This window comes from Rhinolophus hipposideros (assembly GCF_964194185.1).
Source record: "Rhinolophus hipposideros genome assembly, chromosome: 3".
NCBI classification, from domain to species: domain Eukaryota; kingdom Metazoa; phylum Chordata; class Mammalia; order Chiroptera; family Rhinolophidae; genus Rhinolophus; species Rhinolophus hipposideros.
The window spans coordinates 102,586,951-102,611,273 of NC_138049.1; the positions used below are offsets into that span (position 1 = coordinate 102,586,951).

Here is a 24,323-nt window from a genome sequence, read left to right on the forward strand (position 1 = left end):
TTAGAATCCTTCAACATCTGCATACTGCTTCAGACTGTTCTGCAGCAAATACTGTGCATTCTGTGTCTGGTCCTGTGTTCCTGTAATGGTAATGATCCAATCTTCGTATCCTTCTAAAGACTTATCAATTTTGATTGAAGCACCTGACTCATGACGAATTTGTTTACTCCATTGACCATCTTTGCCAATAATAGATCCAGCCAAATCTTTGGGAATAGTTACTTGTGTAGTAATATAATAGGTCCACCAAGATCACCATATGAGCCACGACCCCCTGCATAGGAATAATCATATCCGGAGCCACCCTGTGGTTCATAAGCCATCTGCCATTCTCAAGGGCTCCATGTATCTATTGCAGAGTCCCGTTTCATCGGCACAGAAACCAACCCTGTCATCATAACAGTCTCCAGGTCTTCCTCGTCTGTCATAGGCCATTAGATCTTGTCCTCTAGGAGGTGGTGGCGGAGGAAGAGGAAGGTTCTGAGCCCTGCTACCTCCCCAGCCACCTCGACCAGGAGGAGGGGCAGGATGTCCTTACCGAGGGTTCATGTCATCATAATCTTTTCTAGATGGAGGCATGGGACACCCACCCCAACCAGGAAGTATTCTGTCAAAACCACCTCTTCCCTGCATGGGAGATCCCACAGGACACCCCCGGCGGTCATCAAACATCACTGTAAAGCCACCATAATCATAGGTTTCATCACAAAAGTTGGGATCGTAAGGCTGTGCACATCCCTTGATGGGAGACTTTGATATAAGATCAAGGATGATCTGTATGCACTCCACAACCCTATCAGGTTTTCCTCCAATAAGAACGACTCTGTCAGGGGAACGAGGACAGCATTCCTGGAAAAAGCTTGATTGTTGTTGGAGTGTTCTCTCGAAGTTCTTTGATTTTAGCACCTTTGACCCCAATAATTCCTCCTGCCAAACTCTGATGAATCAACAGTCTCAGCTGGCAGTCAAAGTCGCTTCCTTTATAGTGTTGGTAATTCAAGCCTTCCACAGCATCAGATTCGGGCAGGACCTGACTGGTTGCCGTGGGTGATGGCAACTGCAGGCCCTCTTCCAAGGTGGGGATGATTTTCTTCAGAATTTCTCCAATAGTTTCAACATCAGCACTGATACTCAATATGCACTAGGGGCCACTGCTATCTGGAACTGCAACATTGTCATTGTAGTCTGTACGCAGAGCCTTAATATTCTTGCTTCCTTTTCCAATCACTGCCCCAGCATTCTTGCTCTGAAGCAGAATGCGTAATTTAACCATCTCATCAGTGTTTCTAGATCTTTTAAAAGCTTGTTCCTCTTCCATATCTTCTGCAGGCCGTTTAGCAAATTCCCCATTGGTTTTGGTGTTGGGGAAGGTTTCCTCTGGCTGGTCAGTTTCCATTTTCTTGGATTAAATGGACACACCAATCTATAGGCTGTAAACAAGAGGGACATAGGCAAGACATCGAGGTTAGTGCGGCAGAGATACAGAGGACAATAGCGTCTGCCTTGAGATATATTTTAAGTGTTAAATATATACCAGATTTGGATGACTTACTTTAATGAGAATGTAAACTATTTCTTTAAAAATGTGTATGTCGATTACCTGTTGAAATGATAACTTTTGGATTTATTTTGGGATACATTTTGTTAAGTTATATTATTAAAATTAATTTTACCTTTCTTTTTACTTTTTTAATGTACTTATTAGAAAACTTAAAATTACACATATGATTCACATATTTTTATTGGATCTAAGGCCACTGAAGGCCTCCCTTATTACTTTCTTTAGTTATTCTCTATGGCCTGAACTCTCTTATCCATTCCTTTCTTTTCCAGTAACTGCTTAGATTTAGAGGATAAAATAGAAAGTCAGACTTTGTAGCCAACCTTTAAGTCAAGAGAATTAAGTGCACTGATAGACAAGGAAAGTCTTAGTTCAATTCTTTAACTTCCTGGATTTGTGCTACAGTATTAGAAAAAAGGGGGAGGCAGGAGAATAGCCTTTATCGGTGTCTGTATAGATTGTAGGGATGGACTGAGTATATGGAGGATTAACGACAGACAGACAGACAGACAGACAGACAGACACACACACACACACACACACACGAAGTAGGACACAGAATGTATTTCACCTCCATTCCTCCCCACCTCTAGGTTTTTTATCTACTTTTTCTCTTTTGGCTGCACTAATTTGTCTCTCTTTTTCTATGTGTATTAATTTAGACTGTTCCATTGCTGGAATGTGGCTATTGAAAAGGTGAAGAAAAACTTCTGGGAGATGCGGATGTAGGGTAGTGTAGCAGATCTAAAGACCAAAGAACACAGAGAGATGTTTATCTAAGTTGAAAAAGACCTTAGAGATCACCATGTTCCATCTTCCACTGAAATCCATAACTCTTTTATGTATGGAATAAAGGCTGCTTGTGTTGTTAGAACATCAATATTCATCTAACATACCAAATATATACTGAGAAATCCTCTGAAAATATATCTTTCAACAGGGAAAAAACATGAAGCAGAAAAAACATGATGCTATTGTTTGTGAACCTAAAGAACTTCTGAATCCCTCTCTCAAAGTAACACATTGTTGCAAATCACTGTGGGTGAAATACAGTTTTCAGAAGGCATACATGACCCGACTTGTCAGCAACCAGCCAGTTTTAGCCATGCCAAGGAACCCAGGTAAGACATTATTTGTCTTAAACTAAGAGAAATATTCTAGTTAGCATGTATTTTTCTTGGCATTGAGGATATAAATTTGGGCATTAAGTAGATTATTTAAACATTAACTAGTTGTAAGAAGATAGTGGTAAATCTATTCATCAAAGTTCTAGGTAGTAAAAATCTAAAACTGACTGCTTCATGGTATTAAATGTCTTAGTTTTTATTAGCCCTGAATCATTGATGTGACAATTAATTGAGATGACTCTAAATAAACTAAAATAGATCAAATTTATCTTTTAATAAAAATTTGTCTTTAAACAGAGACCTGACAATGTCTGCATTCTTAAGGTAGGAAAAATTCAGTATAGGTTCCTTCTTGATTTTGCCAACATAGAAAAGAACATGAAGGAAAGATAAACTTGAAATTTTGTGTTGCAAAAATGTGTAATTCCTAAATGTCCCAGGATGTTGGAAAACTAAAATCTTAGGTTTTTGAGAGCATTAAAGAGTGATGGGGTCCAATTTATGGGCTTTTAGACTTACTTAAATATATGCTAGCCACATGAAAGGAATTATTAAAACTAATCTCAAACGATTCTTCAATTTTAAAAGAATTATATGCCACTGAGAAAGTGGAAATTTCAAGCATCCTGATGATAGTCTTTTGCTACCATATCAAATATGGTGTACATTTTCCAGAAAGAACTCAGTTGATGAAAATTTTGAATTTTCATCCGTGCGGGTGTCAACAATTATTTCTCAAAGCCTGAGATTCTGTCACCTGTGAATACCTTCTAGAACATATATATATTTTTAATTGAGATGTAATTCATACACCGTAAGTTCAACTTTTTAAAGTGCACAATTCAATAGTTTTCACTACATTCACAAAGTTGTGCAATCATCCCCACTATTCTAGAACTCATTTTATTATAAACCTTTTGCAATATGTTTTCACACTCACTGTACCCTAGATCCTCACAGACTCCCGGTGAAGCTGATTGGTACCTTCTGAGGTGCCCTGTGGGCCGCAGCCACATTTATCCGAAATGCTTTCCTAATTTCATCTCAAAAACAGAAGGGTGAAGAGTTAATAATGCTACTGCCTTTGACGTATAAACAGACAACAACCTAACCTACATGTTTGTTTTCATGCCTAGAACTCGCGTTTGACCATGTATGTAAAATCTTACTTGTGACTGGTATTTCAGGCTGGTGGGTGCCTACCACCGCGGATCCCGCAATTAGCGGTCAGCCCACACGAGCCTCCCATTTCCTTTCGAACACTCTTCTGGCCCAGGTGGCAGCGGCGCGTTTCCCCGCTTTCGAGTTCATGATCTCGCTGAAGACATGGGGGGGTGTGCAAGCTAAGGGGGTTGGTGTGAGAGGGACATGGTGTTGCTAGTTCGGCGTGGACAACGCCCCAGCGAAGGTAATCAGGGCATCCCGAGCCCCCGGGGACCAGCTCCGCGGCTCGGAGCGAGCAGGGCGCGCCACCGCGGGCAGGAGACCTCCGCGGGCCGCCGCGCGCCGTGCACGCCCCCCATTGGCCAAGCAGGCCCACGTGACCTCTACCGCCAAACCGCCCGGCGGAGCGCGCGTTGTCCCCGGGTGAGAGCCGGCGTGGGCAGCACCGCGGTCGTGGGGCAGCGGGCGCCGCTCGGAGGACCCGGGGAAGCTTACTGCAGAGAACCTTAAAAAACAAACAAACCCCCCTCCGTACTGCCCAAAGTAAACCTCTTAGTGAGTAAGCTGATTATTGAGACCGCCCCCTTTTCCCCTCTTCGGCGTTTGTCCCGGGCTATGACACTGAACATGGAAACCTCCAGTCATTATTGGCTGGAAAGTGGCTCGCTGAAGCCGACCTTTATCTCTTTCTTTGGGGAAGTCTGCCCGTAGGAATAACTCCTTAGGGAAAAAGAAAGCATCATTTTTGTATGGGGAACTGAAAGCCACTTTGTCTTCGAAAAGCTGAGGGGGTGGGTAAGGTCTTGGGAAATCCAGAGAAACCATCCAGATTTGTCATTTAAGGGAAATTAGAAACTCTTGGGAAAACAAAAATGAGCAAAAGCAAAAAGAGACCCTACCCACCCCTAAAAATGTAATAATTATTGATGGGAAAGGGAAGAATTTTTTAAAAAACATGTATCTATGTGTATAAGGAGTATAAATGGGATATATAATTGTAGAAGTCAGTTAGAGGGTCCAGTTACTGAATACAGCTGCTTTCTCCGTTTGAGAGTGCATGGATGCTCATTTTGCCTCTTTTTCTTTTCTTTCTAAGGCTTAGCAACTCTTCCCCTCTTCTAGGAAACATTTTCATTCTTTTATTCATTCAAAAAAGGACGAGGGTCTACTACCTGTATTCCAGGCACTGTGCTAGGTCCGGGGGTGACAATGGTGAACAAAACAATAACAGCCCCTTCCCTTCTGGTAAAGGAGGCAGACAGAAGTTAATTACACATACCAATGTTAAATATAAGTTCTAAGAAGAGGTCCAGATGCTATAATGGAGATTTGCCCTACCTAGCAAGGAGGTTAGAGAAGGCTTCCCTCGTGTAACCCTGGACCCACACCTGAAGGGGTTAAGGGAGTTTCAGGCAGAGGGAGCAGCTTGTGCAAGGGAGAGCTGGTAGCCTCCCCCTTTCCACAGACTGCCCAATTCAGCTATTTCCACGACACATGCGAGGACGTTAGTCTTGCCTCGTAGTTCCTGGAAGACATTTATTTTTTGCTTTCAATTCCAAGTTCTTCGGAAGTAACTTGTAACCCATAGTTATCGTTATAGATGATGTTTATCCAGTCGGTAAGTACACTAATATACACGTCTCGTATGCGTTATCTCTGTTGTTTTACATAATGAAAACATTCAAAGATTTTAACAAAATGTAGAATGTGATGTATCTCAGCTGTAAAAGTACTATAGATACTCAAAGTACTGAGAGATCACATTATTTTGGAAGACTCAAAAAAGGCATCTAAGAGACAGTAATTTTTGAGATATGTTTCAGAGAAGATTTGGTCACAAGACATACAGTTTAGTTAGAACATAAGGTTCAGGGAGAAGGGTAAGGAGGCAAGACAGATAAGTTGAGATATATTCTAAGGGGATTGAAAGACCAGTCCACAGAGTTTGTAGAAACTGAATAGAAATGTTTTCTTTAAGGTTTGAGGACTTTTCTGAGATACATTTTCCCCTCCAGTGTTTACCTTGGGAGGTTTTAAATCTACAAAATACTTGTATGAATAAGTTTATGGTTACTTGTATACCCATCACATAGATTTACCTTTTGAGGGGGGCACATTTGCTTTATCTTTTTTACACCTCTTTTTCTCATTCTCTCTCCACACACTCACTCAAGAATCAGGCACAGATGTTTTTCTTTGCTAAACCATTAGGGATAAAGTTGCAGACACATTAACTTCATCTCTAATAAATCCACATATTATCTCCCAAGAACAAAGTTATTTTTCGGCATAACCACAATACCTTTATGACACTTCTGAGAAACTTTTAAAATTACATTTTGAATAAATATGTTAATAAATGAATAATGATAAATGAGTTACTAATTTTTAAGTGGCTTGCAACAGTGGCTGACGCATTTTAAGTGCTATGTAAGTGCTTGCTTAAAAAAATACATTTTCATCGTTGGAAAACTAAAGAATGTGAAAAGGCGCTTCTGTGTTTTTGTCTACCATCTGCTCAGTTCCCACTCTCATCACTCATCACAGGCAATCATTGTCCTTAATCTTTGGGTATCCTTCCTGAGGTTATTTTTAAGGCAAATATGAATAATTGTGAGTATAGATTTTTGTACTTCCCCTCTTTTTAGATAAAAGGTAGTAGCATATTAAGTAGATTGTTCTTCTTTTATCATCAGCGTAATTTATTTTTTAATTTCTTGGGGTGACAATTGTTAGTGAAATTACATAGATTTCAGGTGTACACAATAAATCCCATTGTGTGTTCACCACCCAGAGTCAGTTCTCCTTCCATCACCATATATTTTATCCCCCTGACCCTCATCTCCCTCCCCCACCCCCCAGATTGTTCTTCTTTCTCACCCAACAACTTAATTTTTAGAGAGCTTCCTCATTTTTATTTGTAGTGGCATAATATTCCATTGTGTGGATGTACCATCATTTATTTAAGTAGTTTCCTATTCATGTACATTTGGGTTGTTCCAATCCCTTAATATTGAAACCAATGCTACAACAAATAACCTTGAACGTGTTTGTATTTGTAAAATTTGGTAAATAGATACATTGCCCCCCAGAGAAATTGTATAAAATGGTATAAATGGTATAAATGGTACCAAGTTATACTCCCACCACCAATTGTGAAAGTATCTCTGGGCTTTTGATAAGGTTCTATACAAAAAGTTTAAAATACGTGAGTGTGCATTAGTGTTGCTATTTTACAACTTTCAATGGAAGGAGAGCTGTCCTCAAGACAAAAGGTACGGCTGTCCTTAGATAAACTTGCATCTTTACAATCATAATAATACCTGTTGTGTATGTGTAGGGCCCTGCGCTAGTTAGGAAATAGATACACAGCCTCAAGGGTTTCCCCATTTAGTTTGTCAGACACGCACAAACTGTAAATAGTTATTATGTTGAGATCGGTATGCAAACGCACCTCTTGCTTTTGGCACACTCCTTCCTTTGTTGCATCCTATCTCCAGGTCCTTTCTCCTCTGCCCTTCTTGTAATCCATCTTCCTAGTGCAGACGATGTGCTAGATTTTGTATTTCCCAGGTGACAGTTAATCAGTGAAATAGCTGCAAATCATTACACTTTTGATTGGCACAGGCAAGCTTGGCCCTAAACCCATTTTGAAGTAGGTGATATTTGTTGGGAGGGTCTCCCTTTTCTCCCTGGGCTCCTTCTCTCCTAGATGAGCTCTCAGCCTTCACTGGTGCCCTCACTTTTTCTCAGGGAATTGTCAAGTAATCCTTGCTGGGGTGTCAATTAATCATTAGTGTGTTATTTCAAAATGCCTTGAGGTGAGATAGTATGTGCGTGTTTCAAGATACCTTTGAAAACAAGAATAGAAACTGAAAGGACAGGCAGTGAGGTTGCAATTTTGATCAAAGGGCCATATATTGCACTATTTAAGCTGCCTACTTAGGGGCTTACCCTGGGCTGAGGTGAATTAATGTATTGAGACCTTGTCCCTTCCTGCCCCATCCTATACTTTCCCTCTCATTCTTTACTCTGTGGTAGGGTCCTGGAGCTCTGGGGACCATTGCCCTCAGAGCTTTTAACTTTCAAACTCAGCCCTGGATGTAGGCGAGAGGGTGCTGTGAAATGGGTTGCCTTAGGCACCCTTCCCTTTTTGTCTTCTCCCAGTGAGCTTACAACTTGGCTGCCCCCTTGGGAAAAGCTGTTTTTTCCAACTGTATCACCCCGCACAAGTGGCTGCCCTTTCCACTCAGGTAGCAGTGGTTCCTGCTAGTTGCCCAATGTATTTAAAAGTGTGCATTCAGGTTATGATGCTGTGTTTTTGTTGCATTACATTTTTTTAATCAAAGCCACTTATGTCCGTGGAAACAAATCTGCTGGTGCTGGAGAGCTTATTGTGAAAAGGGCCTAAAGCAGTGCCTGCACATACAAAGCCTTCTATGAATATTTGTTGAGTGAAGGAATGTAAAGTCAATATTCAGCCTCTCCCTTTCACCTCTACTCCATCTGACTGTCCCATTCCCACAAGGACAACTATTTAATTGGCTATGTTTTCCAGTTTTCTAGATCAGTGATTCTCAATCCTGGCTGTATGTTAGAAGCACCTGGGGAGCTATTGAAAAACACATATGTATAATTTTATTTCCAGACCAACAAAATTGGTTTTCTTAGGCCTCAAAGCTGATAGTCATGTACAGCCAGAGTTGAGAACCACTGTTTTAAATAATATGTGTTCATTCCTCTATCTCTTGATTTATCAAATTGATGCCATCCTTTGATTCTTTGACATGACAGATGAGGTTTAACTTATAATGTACCTTCTCTTTTCACGTTTGCTAATTAAATTATTATTTTAATACTTCTGGTTTTGTCTTTGTAAATATATCATTTAAACTCCTATTTTCATTTCCTGTATTTTCAGCAATATCACATGGCGTGCCACTTGATAAGATGAAGATATTAACTTCCCTACTCTCTTCTCACTCAGTCTTCCACCCCCTCTTTGTCTTCTGTACCTTTTTATTTTCATGTGGCCAAAGTTGTTAACATTTACAGTCTGACCTCCATTCCCAACCAACTCTTCAGTTGATTCTAAAAGTTAAAAACGAGTAACCTTGGTTTACATTATTGCATCTGTGGAAATATTGTGTAACACCAAGTCTAGCAGTGGTAGCTAAGACGTGTAATGTAAGATCTTTGATATAACCGGGCACTTTATGAACATCATTGTTTAATATTCATAATAGTATTAAGTTCCCTTTTAACAAATGAGGAAACTGAGGCACAAGAAGCTAAGTAACTTGCCTAAGAACAGGAAATTAGAAAGTAACTGAGCCAAGACTTGAACCTTCCCTCATGGGACGATAAAATAAATTTTTCTTTTCTTTAGTTACAAGTTTAGGATCCTTGCCAGCTGGAAAGAGAATGCACATCACGGTCAAATACATCCTTTTTCCTTCTTTTGGGGTGGGGGCGGATGGTCGTCTTCAGCTTCTGTTATACCCTCTGCTCAGTTGTTTCTTTTTTCCATTTCTGCTGCTGAGTCATTTCAGCCCTGTCAGCATCCCCCTGTTTCTCAGCAACGAGCCTAATTTTCTGCTTCATGTACAAAAAATTGATATCCTGGGTTAACACCAGAATCTCCTTTCTCCTCCTTCCAGACTTCTTTTGTGAGCATGGCACCTTACCTCCTATCCTATTCTCGAAGGAAGGGGGATGCCCCTCCTGTTCAAAGCCCACCCTTCCATGTGTTTTCATTCTCATTCCTCCTAAACCTCTGAGACTTTGCCTCAACAATTTGCCCTGTACTATCTTCTCCTTTCCATTACTCCCGCTCTAATTCCTTTCCTCAACTTATAAACCTACTCAAGTCTCTCATGTTAGCAAGGGGAACACATCTGTTCCCCTTGCTACTGCTTTTCTCCCTTATTCCTTCATCGGGGTACCTCTTGGAAGAGGAGTCTACACTTACGATTCCAAGTCTAGTCTGGTAGCTCAAATTCACACTTCACTGCTCTGCAAACTTCCTTTCATCCTTACTACATGACCGATTGTCTGTTGTTATAGTTCAATCCTGGGTGGATACCAGCAATCCTTTTTTAAAGGATCCGTCTGTCCTTGCTAAGAGACTTTGAGCCTTCCAGAGATTGATTAGTAGTCCTAAGTTTAAGCAAATTATTTTGTAATTATCATTCAGATTAAGTATTATTAGGAATTGAACATTCAACTATAACATGTTTGATTGATTATGAGAGGATATGTCCTTCAAGATGGGGTAACTACTGTTGATTTCATATTTGAAAGATTTAAATATTCAAAGTGACTGAATTTAAAGCACTAGCCACACTGAGTTTGAGATAAAGCCGTGAGTTCTGCTGAGGTGGTTTGTCTCTGAAAAAGGGAGGTATGTGTTTTCCAATCTGGAAGTAGATGGCTCAGCATGTGGAGACACCAAGACTTCTAGTACCCTCATCGTGATTTGTATTACACTGTTGTGTCAGTACTCCAAAAATAAAAGGTTGTGTAAACACGCTTCAAACTGCGTTAAGGCTCTGGGAATTAGGGGGGATGGCTGTGGGCAATAAAAACTGTAGGTACTGGAGTGATTTTCCCTGAGAACAAACACGTGCCAGTAATGAAACAAGAGTCTAAAGCTGCAATTGCTTAAAATTATGCCTAGTCACATAGGTAAAGTACTTCGAAATTTAACACAGAGGAATATTATTTTAGAAAAAAAACCATAAAACAATTCTTTCGGTTTAAACTTAAGCCCCATTTTAAGTTGCTTTACCTTTGGCCCATAATCTTCCTATATGACCTTTTATTTTCTGGGCTTCCTCATTGCCTTTCTTCCCCTCTCCCACATGATTTGTAGTTTCCCCAAATTTTCAACCATACTATCTCTTCAATCAAATCGCCCTGTCTCCTGGGGACTTCCCTTCTAGAGATTTTCTCTTGCTCTAATCTAGCTAGTCTCTAGGCCTATTGCACCATTATCATCCTGGGACTTCCCTTCACACAAGTTGGGTCCACCTTTTGCTAAATGTTCTGCCTTTTTTTCTTGGTTTGGTCATACTCTGTTTACTCTGCTTTACTGGAATGCTTCCTCAAGAGACTCCCTAAGAAATTGTGTGCGGGAGAAAAACTTTCTGAGTCCTTGCATATCCGCAAATGTCTTCATTCATCTCTCACATATTATTGAGAGTTTAGCTAGGCATAGAATTCTAGGTTGAAAATAATTTTTTATAAAATCCTGATGACATTAATTGTTCCACTATTCTAGTATCCATTGTTGATGGGAATTCAGTTGCCAAACTAATCCATGTTTCTCTTTGGAGATTTTTAGCATCTCCTTACGCCTAGTGTTTTGAAATGTCAATATGGTCGAGAGGTGAGGTTTTTATTTCTCCATTTTTTGTTCTGAGAACTTGGTGGGGCTTTTTTTGGTGTGTGTGACTTTCTAATCTGAAATTTGGTGTCCCAAATCTGGGAAGCTGTTTGTTCTGATAATTTCCTCTATTTCTCTTTTTCTGGGACTCCTATTAATCAGATGCTGGTCTTTCATATTGGTCCTCTATATAAGTTGTCTTTTCTCTCTTATTTTTCAACTTCTGATTTTTGTTTTCTGAGTGATTTCCTTGATTTTATTTTTCAGACCATCAATTGAGTTTTTAATTTTTAATGTTTTTAAAATCTGAAAGAATTTGTTCTAGGCTTATACTTTTTGTCGTACATCCTCTTTTGTTTCATGAATGTGATATTTTCTTAACTCTCTGGAAACACACACTTTTGAATTTGCAAACATTCTCTTCTGTTCCCTGAACTATATTGATTTTCTTCAGGATTACTGTTTTGTTTGTTTATCTGGTATTTCACTTTCATTCTGTGGTTCTTATCAATTGCCTGATGATTGTTACTTTAAAGAAATATGGACTGGGTAGCTGGTGCGATTTTTGTCTGCTGTTACATGAATAAGACTGTTTTCCCAAGTGGTAGCGGTAGCTAACACATACTGTTCATTCATGTCCAGGCAGTGTCCTGCACGGGTTAAATACATTAATTCACTTAATCATCTCAACAACTCCTCTATGAGGTAGTTACTATGGTATTTCATTAAGTTTAATATTCTATCAATTGTAAGATGTACCATTATTCTGTTTACTACTAAAAAGGTAAACAATGCTGTTGAAATATGACATGATTATAATCACATTCTGATTTTGGAGGTGTTAAAAAAAATCTTAGAATTGAGAAAATAGTACATTACTATTCCTATTTTACAGTTGAAGAAACTGAGGCATAGAGAGATGAAATAACTTGCTCCAGGTTACATAGTTTTATCTGTAGCCAATTTCATATTTGAACCCAAGTGATCTGGCTTCAAATTTTTACCCCTATGCCTAACTGCCTCTCCAGGGCTCCCCTGTGAGTGGGGACTCTGAGTTGGGGAAGGGAGGGAGGCTTTGGGGAGTTGAGTTAGGGAGCTGGCTTTCTGGCCTCAACTTCTTCAAATACCAGAACAAACAGACCTTTAAAACAGAGGCACCAACATTCATAAAGAAGCTTTAGCTTTCTCAAGATTTGTTCTCTTCCCTTAGAGAAGAGTGGTCTGGGATTGATTGATTGATTGATTGGTTGATTGATTGCCTGACATTTGTGCTGGGTATAGTGGGCTGGGTTGTCACAGGTACCAAGTGGTGCAGTTGATTCTTCTCAGACCTGCAGTCAGTGGCATGTCTCCCTCTCCCAGCCTTGGGGTCTTGGTGGGTAGATTGGCTTCTAGCCTCAGGGGCCCCTGTGGTAGGTTCTTGGTGCTTCCTCTGCCTGGCTCATTTGTCTCATCTCCTTTCTGCCTTCCAGAAACACGAACAGCTCTCTCATCTGCTGTTGATCTTGCGTTCCATTCTCTTCACTGTTGTGGCTTTATTCTTTTTTATACTTTTCATTTGAGTGGGATTTTGGAGGGATTAGGAGAAATGGAGAGGCCAATGCCAGTCTTGAACTGGAAGTCCCTAGACATTTATTTTTAATGAACACAATCAAGATTATGAAAGGATGAGCACCGTATGAGAACATAAAATATCCACATTATAGCTGACAGTGGAAGCACTAAAGAGCACGTTTGCTTAAAAGTTTCCCTAAATGCAACTGAAGGGGCAGTTGGTCAAAGTTTCCTGTAAAGGATTCTCCACGTACAATAATATTTTTTAAAGTTCCAATGCCTTGAAGCTTAATTTGCTTTACAAAGGAATTATTCTTGCAAAAAAGATTAACCATGAGATTTTTTTCAAATTCCCCACTAGGCTGTTTAGAGTATAGTTTTATTTTCAGAACTCCGTCTGGGTATATGCACCTTCACACAACTTTCCAGCATAAAATGAAATACGTTTTTCCTCTGGATATTAAAAATTCAATACTTGGAAACTAATACAGTTTTGCTTTTTTATTTTATTCATTTTAATGATCTTGTCCCAAGACTTCTCACTTCTCTTGGTCTCTATGGTCACTTTAGAGCTTTGATGTAACGATGTATTTCCTGTTATAGTATTTCTTATAATGTGATGGTGTAACTATTTTACGATATCAATGTCTGTATACAGGTGAAGTATAGCAGAGCTCAATCAGTTTGCATTCAACTTTTATTAGGAATGGGTTAGTGACCAAAAATACAAGCCTCTAGTAGAAGGAGCTTGGTTTTTAAATTTTGCTTTCGGACTGTGCTGAAGCAGATTTATAGCCTGCACAGTTTTATCTATGTTGGACAGCTCTGGACTTTGGTGATTGATAGAGGTATTTATGATTATTTGTTTGGTTACAGAGAAGAGAAACCTACTCCAGTCACCTCCAGAAATCTGTGGTTTCTGGTGAGGGTGCTTATGAAAAAGAACTGAACTTGGAGGGTTCAGGTTCTGAGGCAGTTCTGGGGTTAGTTTTGGTTTCTTTCTGAGTGTCTGCTCACTTCTTTTCTATCATCCAGCTTTCCATGCCTCTCCTTTAAATGTTTCCTTCCCCTTCATAATTTTGACTTGCAAATGACTTTAACTTATTCTGGGCCCAACATAATCCTGTGGTTTTACCGGTCTCACTGCTAACTCTTCCCTTAATCTCCTGAGTCTACATTGAACAGAGAGGAAGGGACCCTGAACCCTTTTGGGACTAGGTTCTGAGTACCAGGCCAGCCAATGGATTATTAGTTCTTGGGTCAGGTGTCCATCTCTGATCCATTCAACTGTGGCCTGGGGTTGGGGCGGGGCCATGTGGTTTCCTGATTGCTTAAGCAACAGGACGACTCTCTTGGAAGGGGGGTGGGCAAGTCAGACAATGACTGGCATCTTCAATACAAGGACCCTAAGGTGTGTGTCAGGATTCTGAACCACCATCATCAACACACACACACACACACACACACAATTATATTCTGTATACCGTAGATAACCAAGTAACAACGTTTCACACTACATTTTAGAAGGAAATTTCCAACAAGATTTGAAAGATTAGGAAACACCATTTTTCCTGATTCCCATTTTTCCTCTCTGACTATTCTTTCTCAATCATTTTTGTAGGCTTTCATCCCTTTGCCTACCTTGTTAACCAGCAGTCTTATCCAGAGGTTCTGTCATCAGCTCTACAAACTCTGAAATATCTCATCTACTCTCTTGTGCTTTTATTGAATAAATGAATGTACAATAACTTTTAAATCTTTAGTTTAAATTCTGATATCCCAAGCTTCAAATATTATCCAGATGCCTGCTAAGATGTCCTACAGGTACTTCAAGTTTATGAATAAACTTGAGTTTTCTTCTTTCTCTTTCTCCCCACCTCCTCTGCCTTCCATACTTGTCCTCTCCTGACCCCCATTTTCTGTATAGACAGGTGGTGCCATCACCCTTCCAGTGTGCCGAGATGGAAAAGTAGGAGTTTCCCTTTCCCTCACTTTTCTCATCTAATCTATCACTAAATTCCGGTCTATTCTGCTTCCTAATAAATATTTATAGAACCTATTCTCACCCTTCCACCCTCAGTTAGTACTGTTTTAGTTCAGGCACTGTATACTAAGGGTCAGAGCAGGAGCTTTGCAGCCAGGCAGACCTGATTTAAATCCTGCTTCTCACACTCATTCACTTTCAATCCCCAGGCAAGCTACTCAGCTATTTTCTAAACCACTGGTCTTCAAACTTGGCTGCACAGAAGGACCACCTGGGAGCTTTAAAAAAAACACTGACACTTGGTCCAACTCCCAGGATCCTGATTTCGTTGCAATGGAATGAGGCTTGAACATCGGGAGTTTTAAAAGCACCCCCCACCCCCGCCCCTCACCAAAGGATTCCAAGGTGGAGCCAGGATTTAAACGCACTCTCTAAACCACAGCCCTCTCATCTGTAATACAAGGGGTAATGTCCTGGGGGGCATTGTGAGGAAGTGGTCAGTAAAATAATGCATGATAATCTGGCGTGTGGTGAGCATGTTAGTTATTGTCAGGCAACCCCTTATCATTCCCCTTCGCAGCAGCCTCTAAACACATACTCTGCCCGTCTTACCAGTTTCTATTCTGATCCCAGAGGGAAGTAGATAGAAAGCAAATCTGATCATGTCATTTCCTGCTTAAGACTCTTCAGTGGGTCCCCAGCTCTACTGAAGAAAGTCCAAGCCTCTTACTGTACCTTCATGATTTTGCTCTTGCCTGTTAGCTTTGTTTCCCATCACTCCTTGCCTCTCAACAATAGCATACTTAGAGTTTATGCACAAAACCTGTCTGTCAGCCCCTGTCTTGGTCATGTGATCCTTCTGCCTGGAATCTTCTGTGCCGCTCCCTCCCAGGTGGTTCCGGTCCCCATCTCTCTCTTCTTCTCCTGGATAATTCTTATGTATCCTTTGTCCTTTGGGACTGAACTCAGATCTCATCTTCATTGGGATGTCTTCCCTGATTGCTGCGCAGACCTGGTTCTTACTATAACGTGTTGAATTGTAGTTTGTGTCTCTCTCCTACTAGACTCTTTGAAGGCAGGGCTTATTCTCTTGGTACAAAGCCTGACAAATCAAAGTCCTCAAATTTTATTGGAACAAAATAGGTTCAACGCAAAACTCGCTGTATCTATGAAGCCATTCTTATAGCTAGGTTAGCCCCAATTTATTTCCTTCTTCTCTGTATTCCTAAAGCACTTGGGAATTGTTTCATCCCTAACCAGTGTGCTACGAACAACTTAAGGACAGAAATCTTGTCCTTTTATTCTTTATAAGTTTCTCAAAGCACCCACCACAGCGGTTTACTCGTAACGCTGCTTAAAAACACTCTTGGTTGCTGGAAGCAAGTAGGGTATGGAAGAACTCATTCAAGGAATGTGGTAGAACAAATGGAAAAATCTACTTTACAAACGTCAAAAATCTAGACCTGTGCTGTGCCATGTACTAACTCCTAATCACGTTTGGTTTCTGAGCACTTGAAATGTGACCAGGGCAGTTGAGGAGCGGAATTTTAAGTTTTATTTTATTTTAATTAAGTTTAAAAAGAGATACTTGATTTAATTGCTGGGAAACTTTCAATTATGTTTGGAACAACTTGGATATACGAATCCACTTTTTCAAATGACTGCATGAACGCTAAATACACATCAAAATTTTCCAATGAAAAGTTAGCATCTGCATTGAGATGTGCTGCAAGTATAAATTAATACTGGATTTCAAAGACTTAGGTATAATAATAAAAAGAATGCAAAACATCATTTATAATTTTATCTTGATTATATCTTGTAATGACAATATTCTGCCTATATTGGCTTACGTAAAAGATATTACTAAAATTAATTTATCTGATTTTACTACTAGCAAATTTAAAATTAAGGGGTCGCTTGGATTATATTTCTATTGGACAGAACGATTCCAGTGCAAAACTTGGTTTTTTGATAATCCTTACTTATGATGATGGGTTTTCATCCCTCTCATTGTCTAAGACAATTTTCGGTGACTAATGGGTGAGTAATTTCACAGAGAGTTAATGGGGGGGGTCTCTTTTGAACTCTTTTCTGTTCATGCAGATCACAGTACACCTTCTCAGCCCAAAGACAATAACATCGGCCAGAACCATCATCAGGAGGAAATAATCCACAAGTTGGCCACGCAGCTGAAGGACATTGGGGACAGCATTGATCAAAGGATGGTTCAAGAGGTGAGACCTGTTTCTCCAGCAAGGGCCTGTCAGGTAGGGGGAAAGAGCAGATAGAACAATGGCTGCCAGGTGGCTGGGATGCCCGGGAATGAGCAGAACACTTGGATTTATAATGTCTGGGTTATCAAATATTCGATCGGAAAGTTGGGAGCCTGACTCCAAGCCGGTATTTGATCTCACGTGTGCTGCTCAAACTGGTCCATGGACTAGGAGTCTCAGCATCACTTGGCAGCTGGCCAGATGTGCAAATCCCAGCCCACAATGCTGGAATCACAACCCACGGTGTATTACCCACGCTCCAGGTGATTTGTGTGCACATTAAAGTGTGAGAGACTTTGCTCCACACCCTTAACTAGGATGCATATTAGAATTACCTGTGGAATTTTAAGAATTACAGATGCCCGGGCCCCACCCGGGCACATTCTGATTTAACTGGCGTGAGGTGTGGCCTGGGCATCAGGCATTTTAAAAGCTCCCCAGGTAAATCGAATTCTAGGTCAAGGAAGAGAGCCTCTGCCTTCGATTGTCGTTATCGTCCTGAAGCAGCCCAGAGATATGATCTAAGCCTCACTCTAGCAGATTTCTTAATTTCTCCTGATTATTAGAAGAGATAATAAGGGAAAACAGGAAAGAATAATGATTCATGTTTAAAATCTTAGGAGTGATGAAATCCACGGCCAGCTTAGTTTTCCTCCAGAACAGCCTGTAGTTGGCAGTGGGCAGCAGAAAGAATGACGGCATAGGGTCCGAGAGAGGAGAGCTGGCTGCCCCTCAGGGCCCAACTTCTTGCCCTTCAATTCACCTGTCCTGTGATGATTTCTTGTGTGTTACTGCTGCTGCCACCATGCTGGCTTCAGGGAGTGCCATATCCTCCTTCATGTTCCGGTCCAAATGTGGACAATATGCAGCTTCTCCCTCAAAGAAAACATTCCCTGAGACAAAACATGAACGGAAGGTCCCAGCAATAGCACTACTAAAAGCAAGAAAGAAACAAAGATGAAATAAATACAGACAATTGAATAAAACATTTGATAGACCAATTTCATTCAAACAAATACTTATTGAGTGCCTACTATATGCCAGGCTCAGTTCCCGGCCTTGGCAGCTAGAGCAGAGAGCAGGACCGAAGATGAGCCTACCTTAATAGATCTCACAATCCAGGAGGGAGACAGATACTAGAGCAGACGAACCGATAAACAGTCTAGTCAGACAGGAAGCAACTCAGAGCAGGGTTAGGTGATACTGAGTGATGGAGAGTGGTTTGGACGGGCAATCAGGGAAGGCCTCTCTGGGGAGGTAGTATCTGAGCAGATTGGAAATGAGGGAGCGAGCCATGGGAATACCCGGGGGAAAAGTGTTCCAGGCAGAGGGACAACGACTTGGAGCTGATGGGCCCAGGAGATACTTACATATGGACTCTGCTCACTGACTGCTCAGCTAAGGTGTAAGAGGTGAAATGTGCTGGTTTTATAGAGTCCCAGTACTGGATCCAACACCTGGCTCGCCATTATTTACTGTGCGACCTCTGGCAAGTTACTTAACCTCCCTGGGTCTCATCTAAATATGGAAATAATAACAGTAGCTACCTATTATGAAAATTAAATGACAGAATCTGTGTAAATCACTTAGAACAGAGCTTGACCCACAGAAAATGATCAGTAAATGTCATCTGAACCAAAAATTAGTTTGTTTTTGTCTTTACCCTTTCAATGTTTAGCGTGGAACATCTCTTTATGATGTAGCATTTCTTACAGCACACTCATGATATTTATTTTATTCTTCCTACCCTTCAGTTTCTTCTGTAGGAAAGTTTTTACCAATGGCTGTATTTTATGACTTCTAAGACAGTCTTTAGCTCAACTTTGCTGCTTCTTGATCAGCTAACTCTTCGAATACTCATGGGTCCTTGTAATATATACGTTTTTTGGAAAAGGAGAGACCAGAGGAGGACAAATCACAACCACCTATTTTCTGTTTGCCTCAGCCCAATCAAGAGGTCACTGCTTTATGTAACTTCCTTTCCCATTTTGCCTCCTTTTCTTTCTTTCCTTTACCTTTGAAGTTGTAATTTACTGATAAGTCTGAAATTTACCTCTGCAACTGAATACATTGACACTGAATGGGCCCAGCTTTTTTCTCTTTTTCAAAAAAATAACTTTATTGAGAAATAAAATTCACATACCATATAATTCACCCGTTTAAAGTGTACAATTAATGGTTTTCGTTATATTCAGAGTTGTACAACCATCATTGCAATCAATTTTAGAACATTTTCATCATTCTAGAAAGAAACCCTGAACCCAATAGAAGTCATTTCCCATTTCCTCCCACCCCACCAGTCTAATTTCTGTCTCTATGGATTTGTTTATTCTGGACATTTCATATTAAGTAGGATAATACAGCATGTGGCCTTTGTGTCTGGCTTCTTTCACTTAGCATGTTTTTTTCAAGCTCATTCATATTGTAGCACTTGTCAATATTTCTTTTTTATTGCAAAATAATGTTCCATTGTATGTATATATCACATTTTATTTATTCATCTGTTGATGGGCATTTGGGTTGTTTCCACTTTTTGGCTCTTATGAATAATGATGCTGTGAACATTTTTGTGCATGTTTCTGCGTAGGCAAGTGCTTTCAGTTCGTTTCGGTACTTTCCTAGGTGTAGAATTGCTGTGTCATACGAGAACTCCACGTTTAACTTTCTGGGGAACATCCAGGCTGTTTTCCAAAGTGGTTGTATCACCTTACATTGTGTCCACCAGCAGTGTACAAGGGTTCCAGTGTCTCCACCTTCTTGTCAACATTTCTTATTAACGGTCTTTTTGATTATAGCCGGCCTCCTGGGTTTGAAGTGGGATCTCCTTGTGGTGTTGATTTGTATTTCCCTGGTGGCTAATGGTGTGTGTCTTTTCATGTGTTTATTGGTCACTTGTATATCTCTGGAGAAGTGTTTATTTAGATCCTTTGTCCATTTAAAAAATTGAGTTATTTGTCTTTCATTGTTGAGTTGTGGGACTTCTTTATATATTCTAGATGTACGTTCCTTATCATATATATTTTTTGCAAATATTTTCTCCCATTCTGTAGGTTGTCTTTTCATTTCCTAGGTGGCATTCCTCGAAGCACAAAAGTTTTTAATTTTGATGAAGTTCAATTTATCTGTTTTTTTTTCTTTTGTTGCTAGCGTTTTTGATGTCGTATCTAAGAAACTATTGTCTAATTCAAAGTCATGAAGATTTATACCTGTTTTCTTCTAAGAGAGTTGTAGTTTTAGCTCTTGAGTTTAGGTCTTTGATCCATTTGGAGTTAATTTTTCTCTGTGGTGTGAGTTAAAAGTCCATTTGCAATCTTTTGTATGTGTGTATCCAGTTGTCCCAGTACCAATTGTTGAAAAGACTATTCTTTCCCTACTGAATGGTCTTGGCAACCCAGTGGAAAAATCAATTGACTGTAAATGAAAGGATTTATTTCTGGACTCTCGATTCTATTCCATTGATCTATATGTCCATCCTTATGCCAGCCCTAGCTTTTCTTGCAGCATTTTATAAAGCTGGCTTTGACCTAGACTTTTAAAGACATTTTGTCCTGTACCACAAAATTGCATTTTAGAACACTTTTAAACAGACCACAGCACATTTGAAAAATAATTTAAAAAATTTCTCCTAAGTTTGGCTCTTAAATGTTGAAGGTTTTACTCTGCTGCTTCAAGGCTTAAATCAAGCAACTAGAACAGAATTTCAAATCTGGGATCGTGCATTTCTTTCCTATAAAGTCATCATTTATTCACCTTTTGTACTCTTCTTAATCAAGTGGTCACATTGATTCTCCAGATCCCTTCCTGCTTTTGATATATTTAAAGAAACTTTTATTCTTGCTCTTAGAACTCCTTAGTAAGGAGCTCACCAAGTTACATTTCTGACTGCAGAATTGATTGTCCTTGAGCTGTCACATATCTTGCCTTCTTATTCTTTTCGCTTAAGCAAACATTCTGTGTTTTCAAATAGGCCTTGATTCTCAAAATAACTTCTTCTATTTTCCTATTTAGTTATACAGAGTTTTGATTCAAAGACCTGGTTTTTCTTTTTTTTTTAATCTGGGGCATGTAATTTTCCTAGATATCACATGTGTTTTAAAAATAGTCTTCCCATCACTTTTAGGATCTTAAATGTGTCTTTGAAATTTTTCTGCATAGGGAAGGCTTGTTTTCTTCTGGGTTCTAGAAACTGCCCTTCCCTATCCCTATAGGCCTAGGAGTGAGTGGCAAGGACTCTGCAGTTCCCAGCATCACCCACTGTGTTCCCCTCCCTTTGCAGATGGTCTATTTAACTCTCCCTGAATTATCCTAATTTGGGTATGCTATCTGTTTTCTCTGGGAGCTTGAATGACACAGTAATACAGAATGACATGGGGAATTTCTTTGTTAGAAAGAGGGGAGGGAAGCTACTATTTATTAAACAATCTCTTCCAGGTACTCTTCGAAAACACTCATGTTTTTATTCAATTCTCCCAGTAACCCTATCAGTTAGTGGTATAAGTATTTTAGGAGAAGCAATTGAGGTTCAGAGAGATTCGATAACCTATCTAATGTCGCTCAGCAACCAAGTGACAAAACTAGAATTTAAATATATGAGCCTCTGACGCAGTGCTCTATACATTTTCTTGTCTGCCTTGCTGGAAGGAAATTCATTCAGTTTTCTTAACTGATATAAATTATAAAAGGGAAAAAAATCCACTATTCATTCTCAGTTACAGGACAAAGTCTAAATTCCTTAACCTGCTGCTAATGATTTATCATTCATTTATTCAATTAATATTTATTGAGTATCTACTGTGTGTCAGACTCTGTTTGGTACTGGAGATACGGCAGTGGTCAAAAGAGACAAAACTCCCTCATCTCATGGAGCTTATATTCTAAAAGGGAGACAAATAACAAATGAATAAATAAATAAAGCATATCATTTATCAGACAGTGATAGATATTTTGGAGAAAGATAAGCCAAGGAAAGGGATGAGGAGTGTTGGAGGATTTACAATTTTAAGTGGAGGTGCTAAGGGAAGGCCTCCCTGAGAAGGTGACTTCTGAGCAAGCCTTGACAGTATGGGCGGGAGCCATGGACATCTGGGTGCAGAGCAGCTGGAGGCAGGCATGTTTGAAGGCAGGCATGTTTGAGGAAGCCAGTAGGACGGAAGCTGAGTAAAAGAGAAAGTTGTGAAAAGGTACCATCCGAGAGCTGGGTTGGCAGTAGATTAGTTAGGACCATGAGGCCACCGTAAGGCCTTTCCTTCTGAGTAAGGCTAAGCCATTGGAGAGCACTGAGCAGAGCAGCCGCATTTCAACAATCAGCTGAGGTAGCTGTGTTGAGATTTGACTGCCCGAGGAGCGGCAGGGACAGGGAGAGCCATTTGTAGCTGACCCTCCTTCTCCTGATGTCCGTGTATAAACAGTGGCGTTTACTCACAGCTCCACAACCCGTGGTGCTCTTTGTCACCTCCAGCTTTGCTCATATTCCCTCCCCTCTTCATCCACCCAAGTTCTATGCAAACCTCCTTGTTTCTTTGAGAGGACTAAGAAAGTACTCTGGGAGGCCAGAGGAAGAGGTGATCAGCCCTGAAAAGAGTGAGAAGAGGCCCCCATTTGCTGGTGGTCAAGATGGGAAAACACGTCTGGAGGAAGACTTCCAAGGTCATGTGGAAGATACGGGCATGTGGAACAGACCAAGACAGTCTCCTTCAGCTCATATAGTTCAAAAAGCAGCCCGAGAAGCTTGTTTGTGGCATTGATAAAGTTGATATTAATATTGAATTTCTAACTTTGGATTATTCTATTGCCTTTTAAAAAACCTCTCTCTCTTCCTCTCTTTCAGGATTTTCAACAGGAAGGCAGAGATGCACTGGCTCGTTTTGTCTTAGTTTTCTTCGGAGGAGTTCATGTGTTGTTGCGCTTTCTCTGGAATAACCATTTGATGTAAAAGGAATGTAAATGTCAAGTTCTGTTCTTTTTCTACCCTCTGAGAAACATGAATCCCACCGAGACAGATGGTTAGAAGACCCTTCTCCATGTTCCTCTCTTTCTACCTGTCACTGTTGGTTTATGCCTGGTTGGTTGGGGAACTGCGGACTTACCGACCATTTGTCTGTTCAGAGCCTCCGACTGTGAGAGGTCTGTGATTGCCTCACGGTAGAGCCCAAGGGACTTCGGAAACCATGAGGTACTGTGGATGGTTCCAATGCTCCTTGTAAGGACACCTTGAGAATTTCCTTCCATGAGTGAAACTGATCTCATCCACGAAACAGAGGTCACAGAAATGGGTCCTTTCTCTCGGGCCATCCCTGGGTACCGCCAGCGACCTGTTGGCCCCACTCTTGTTGCCCATGTCCATATCCGCAGTGCCCCGATTCTCCTTCCTTTTTGTCTATCTCTCCCCCATTGGAGAAGTATTACAGGTATTAAGAAAGTTTGTTGTTATAAATTATAAGTTCTGAATATGCTTCTTGAGTTCTTTGTAGGAAAAGTGTTATTTAAAAAAATTTATTAATTTAAAAATGAAATAAATATTGTTACTTTATGCAGCATAAAGTACCTGTGCATATTTCTTTTGTGAAGGAGGGATTCCACTTAGTCCTGCTCATATGGGCTCATAATTTCCTAGACTTAAATCCTACATAGCATCGCCTTGGTTCTTCCAAAGGGAAATGGCCCCATTTTTTTAGTCTGACTCAGGCACCTGTGTAGTTCTAGCATCACCTTGGTTTTCGCTTGCTGGCATAGAACAGATCTTTAAACTTCTTTCTTTTCTTTTCTTTCACTTTTTTGAATAGGTACTTATTCATGATTCAAAACCCAAAATGATATAAAAGGTTTGCAATGAAAACCCTTGCTCTTATTTTCTATCCTGAATCCCAATTATGTTTGCTTGTCCTTCCAGAGTGTCTTTGTACAAATACCAGTACACACACACACACACACACACACACACACAAAATGTAGCATGTGATACACACTGTTTTGAACCTTTATTTTATTTTCCTTAGCATGGTGGTCAGGCACTGTTCTAGCTGTGTTACAAATGCATGAACTCTGTTACTCTTCAAAACAACCTATGAGACAGGTATTATTATTAGCTCTATTTTGCTGTTAAGGAAACTGAGGCAGTAGTTCGAAGAGCAAGGCAGTAAATAGGTTAATGAACTTGCTCAAGGGCACACAGCCAGTAGGTGACATAGCTGGGCTTCCAAACCAGACAGACTGTCCTCCGCGTCCAGGTTCCTACCACTCTGCTGTACTGCTCCTTGGAAAGCTTGCCACC

The 24,323-nt window shown here is 40.3% G+C and overlaps 1 protein-coding gene and 1 pseudogene across 2 annotated transcripts; one reads left to right on the forward strand and one right to left on the reverse strand.

Moving 5' to 3' along the window:
• Positions 1-3,959, reverse strand: LOC308496182 (heterogeneous nuclear ribonucleoprotein K-like; annotated as a pseudogene). The gene is made up of 2 exons: positions 3,858-3,959; positions 1-1,430 (listed from the first exon to the last, which is right to left on the reverse strand). The product of its transcript is annotated as a heterogeneous nuclear ribonucleoprotein K-like (transcript).
• Positions 2,511-22,985, forward strand: PXT1 (peroxisomal testis enriched protein 1; the record flags this gene model as incomplete). The annotated part of the gene is made up of 3 exons (XM_081044971.1): positions 2,511-2,682; positions 16,884-17,014; positions 22,881-22,985. The coding sequence occupies 3 exons, from the start codon at positions 2,511-2,513 to the stop codon at positions 22,983-22,985; spliced, it is 408 nt and encodes a 135-aa protein (XP_080901097.1).
• Positions 22,986-24,323: the final 1,338 nt, after the last annotated feature.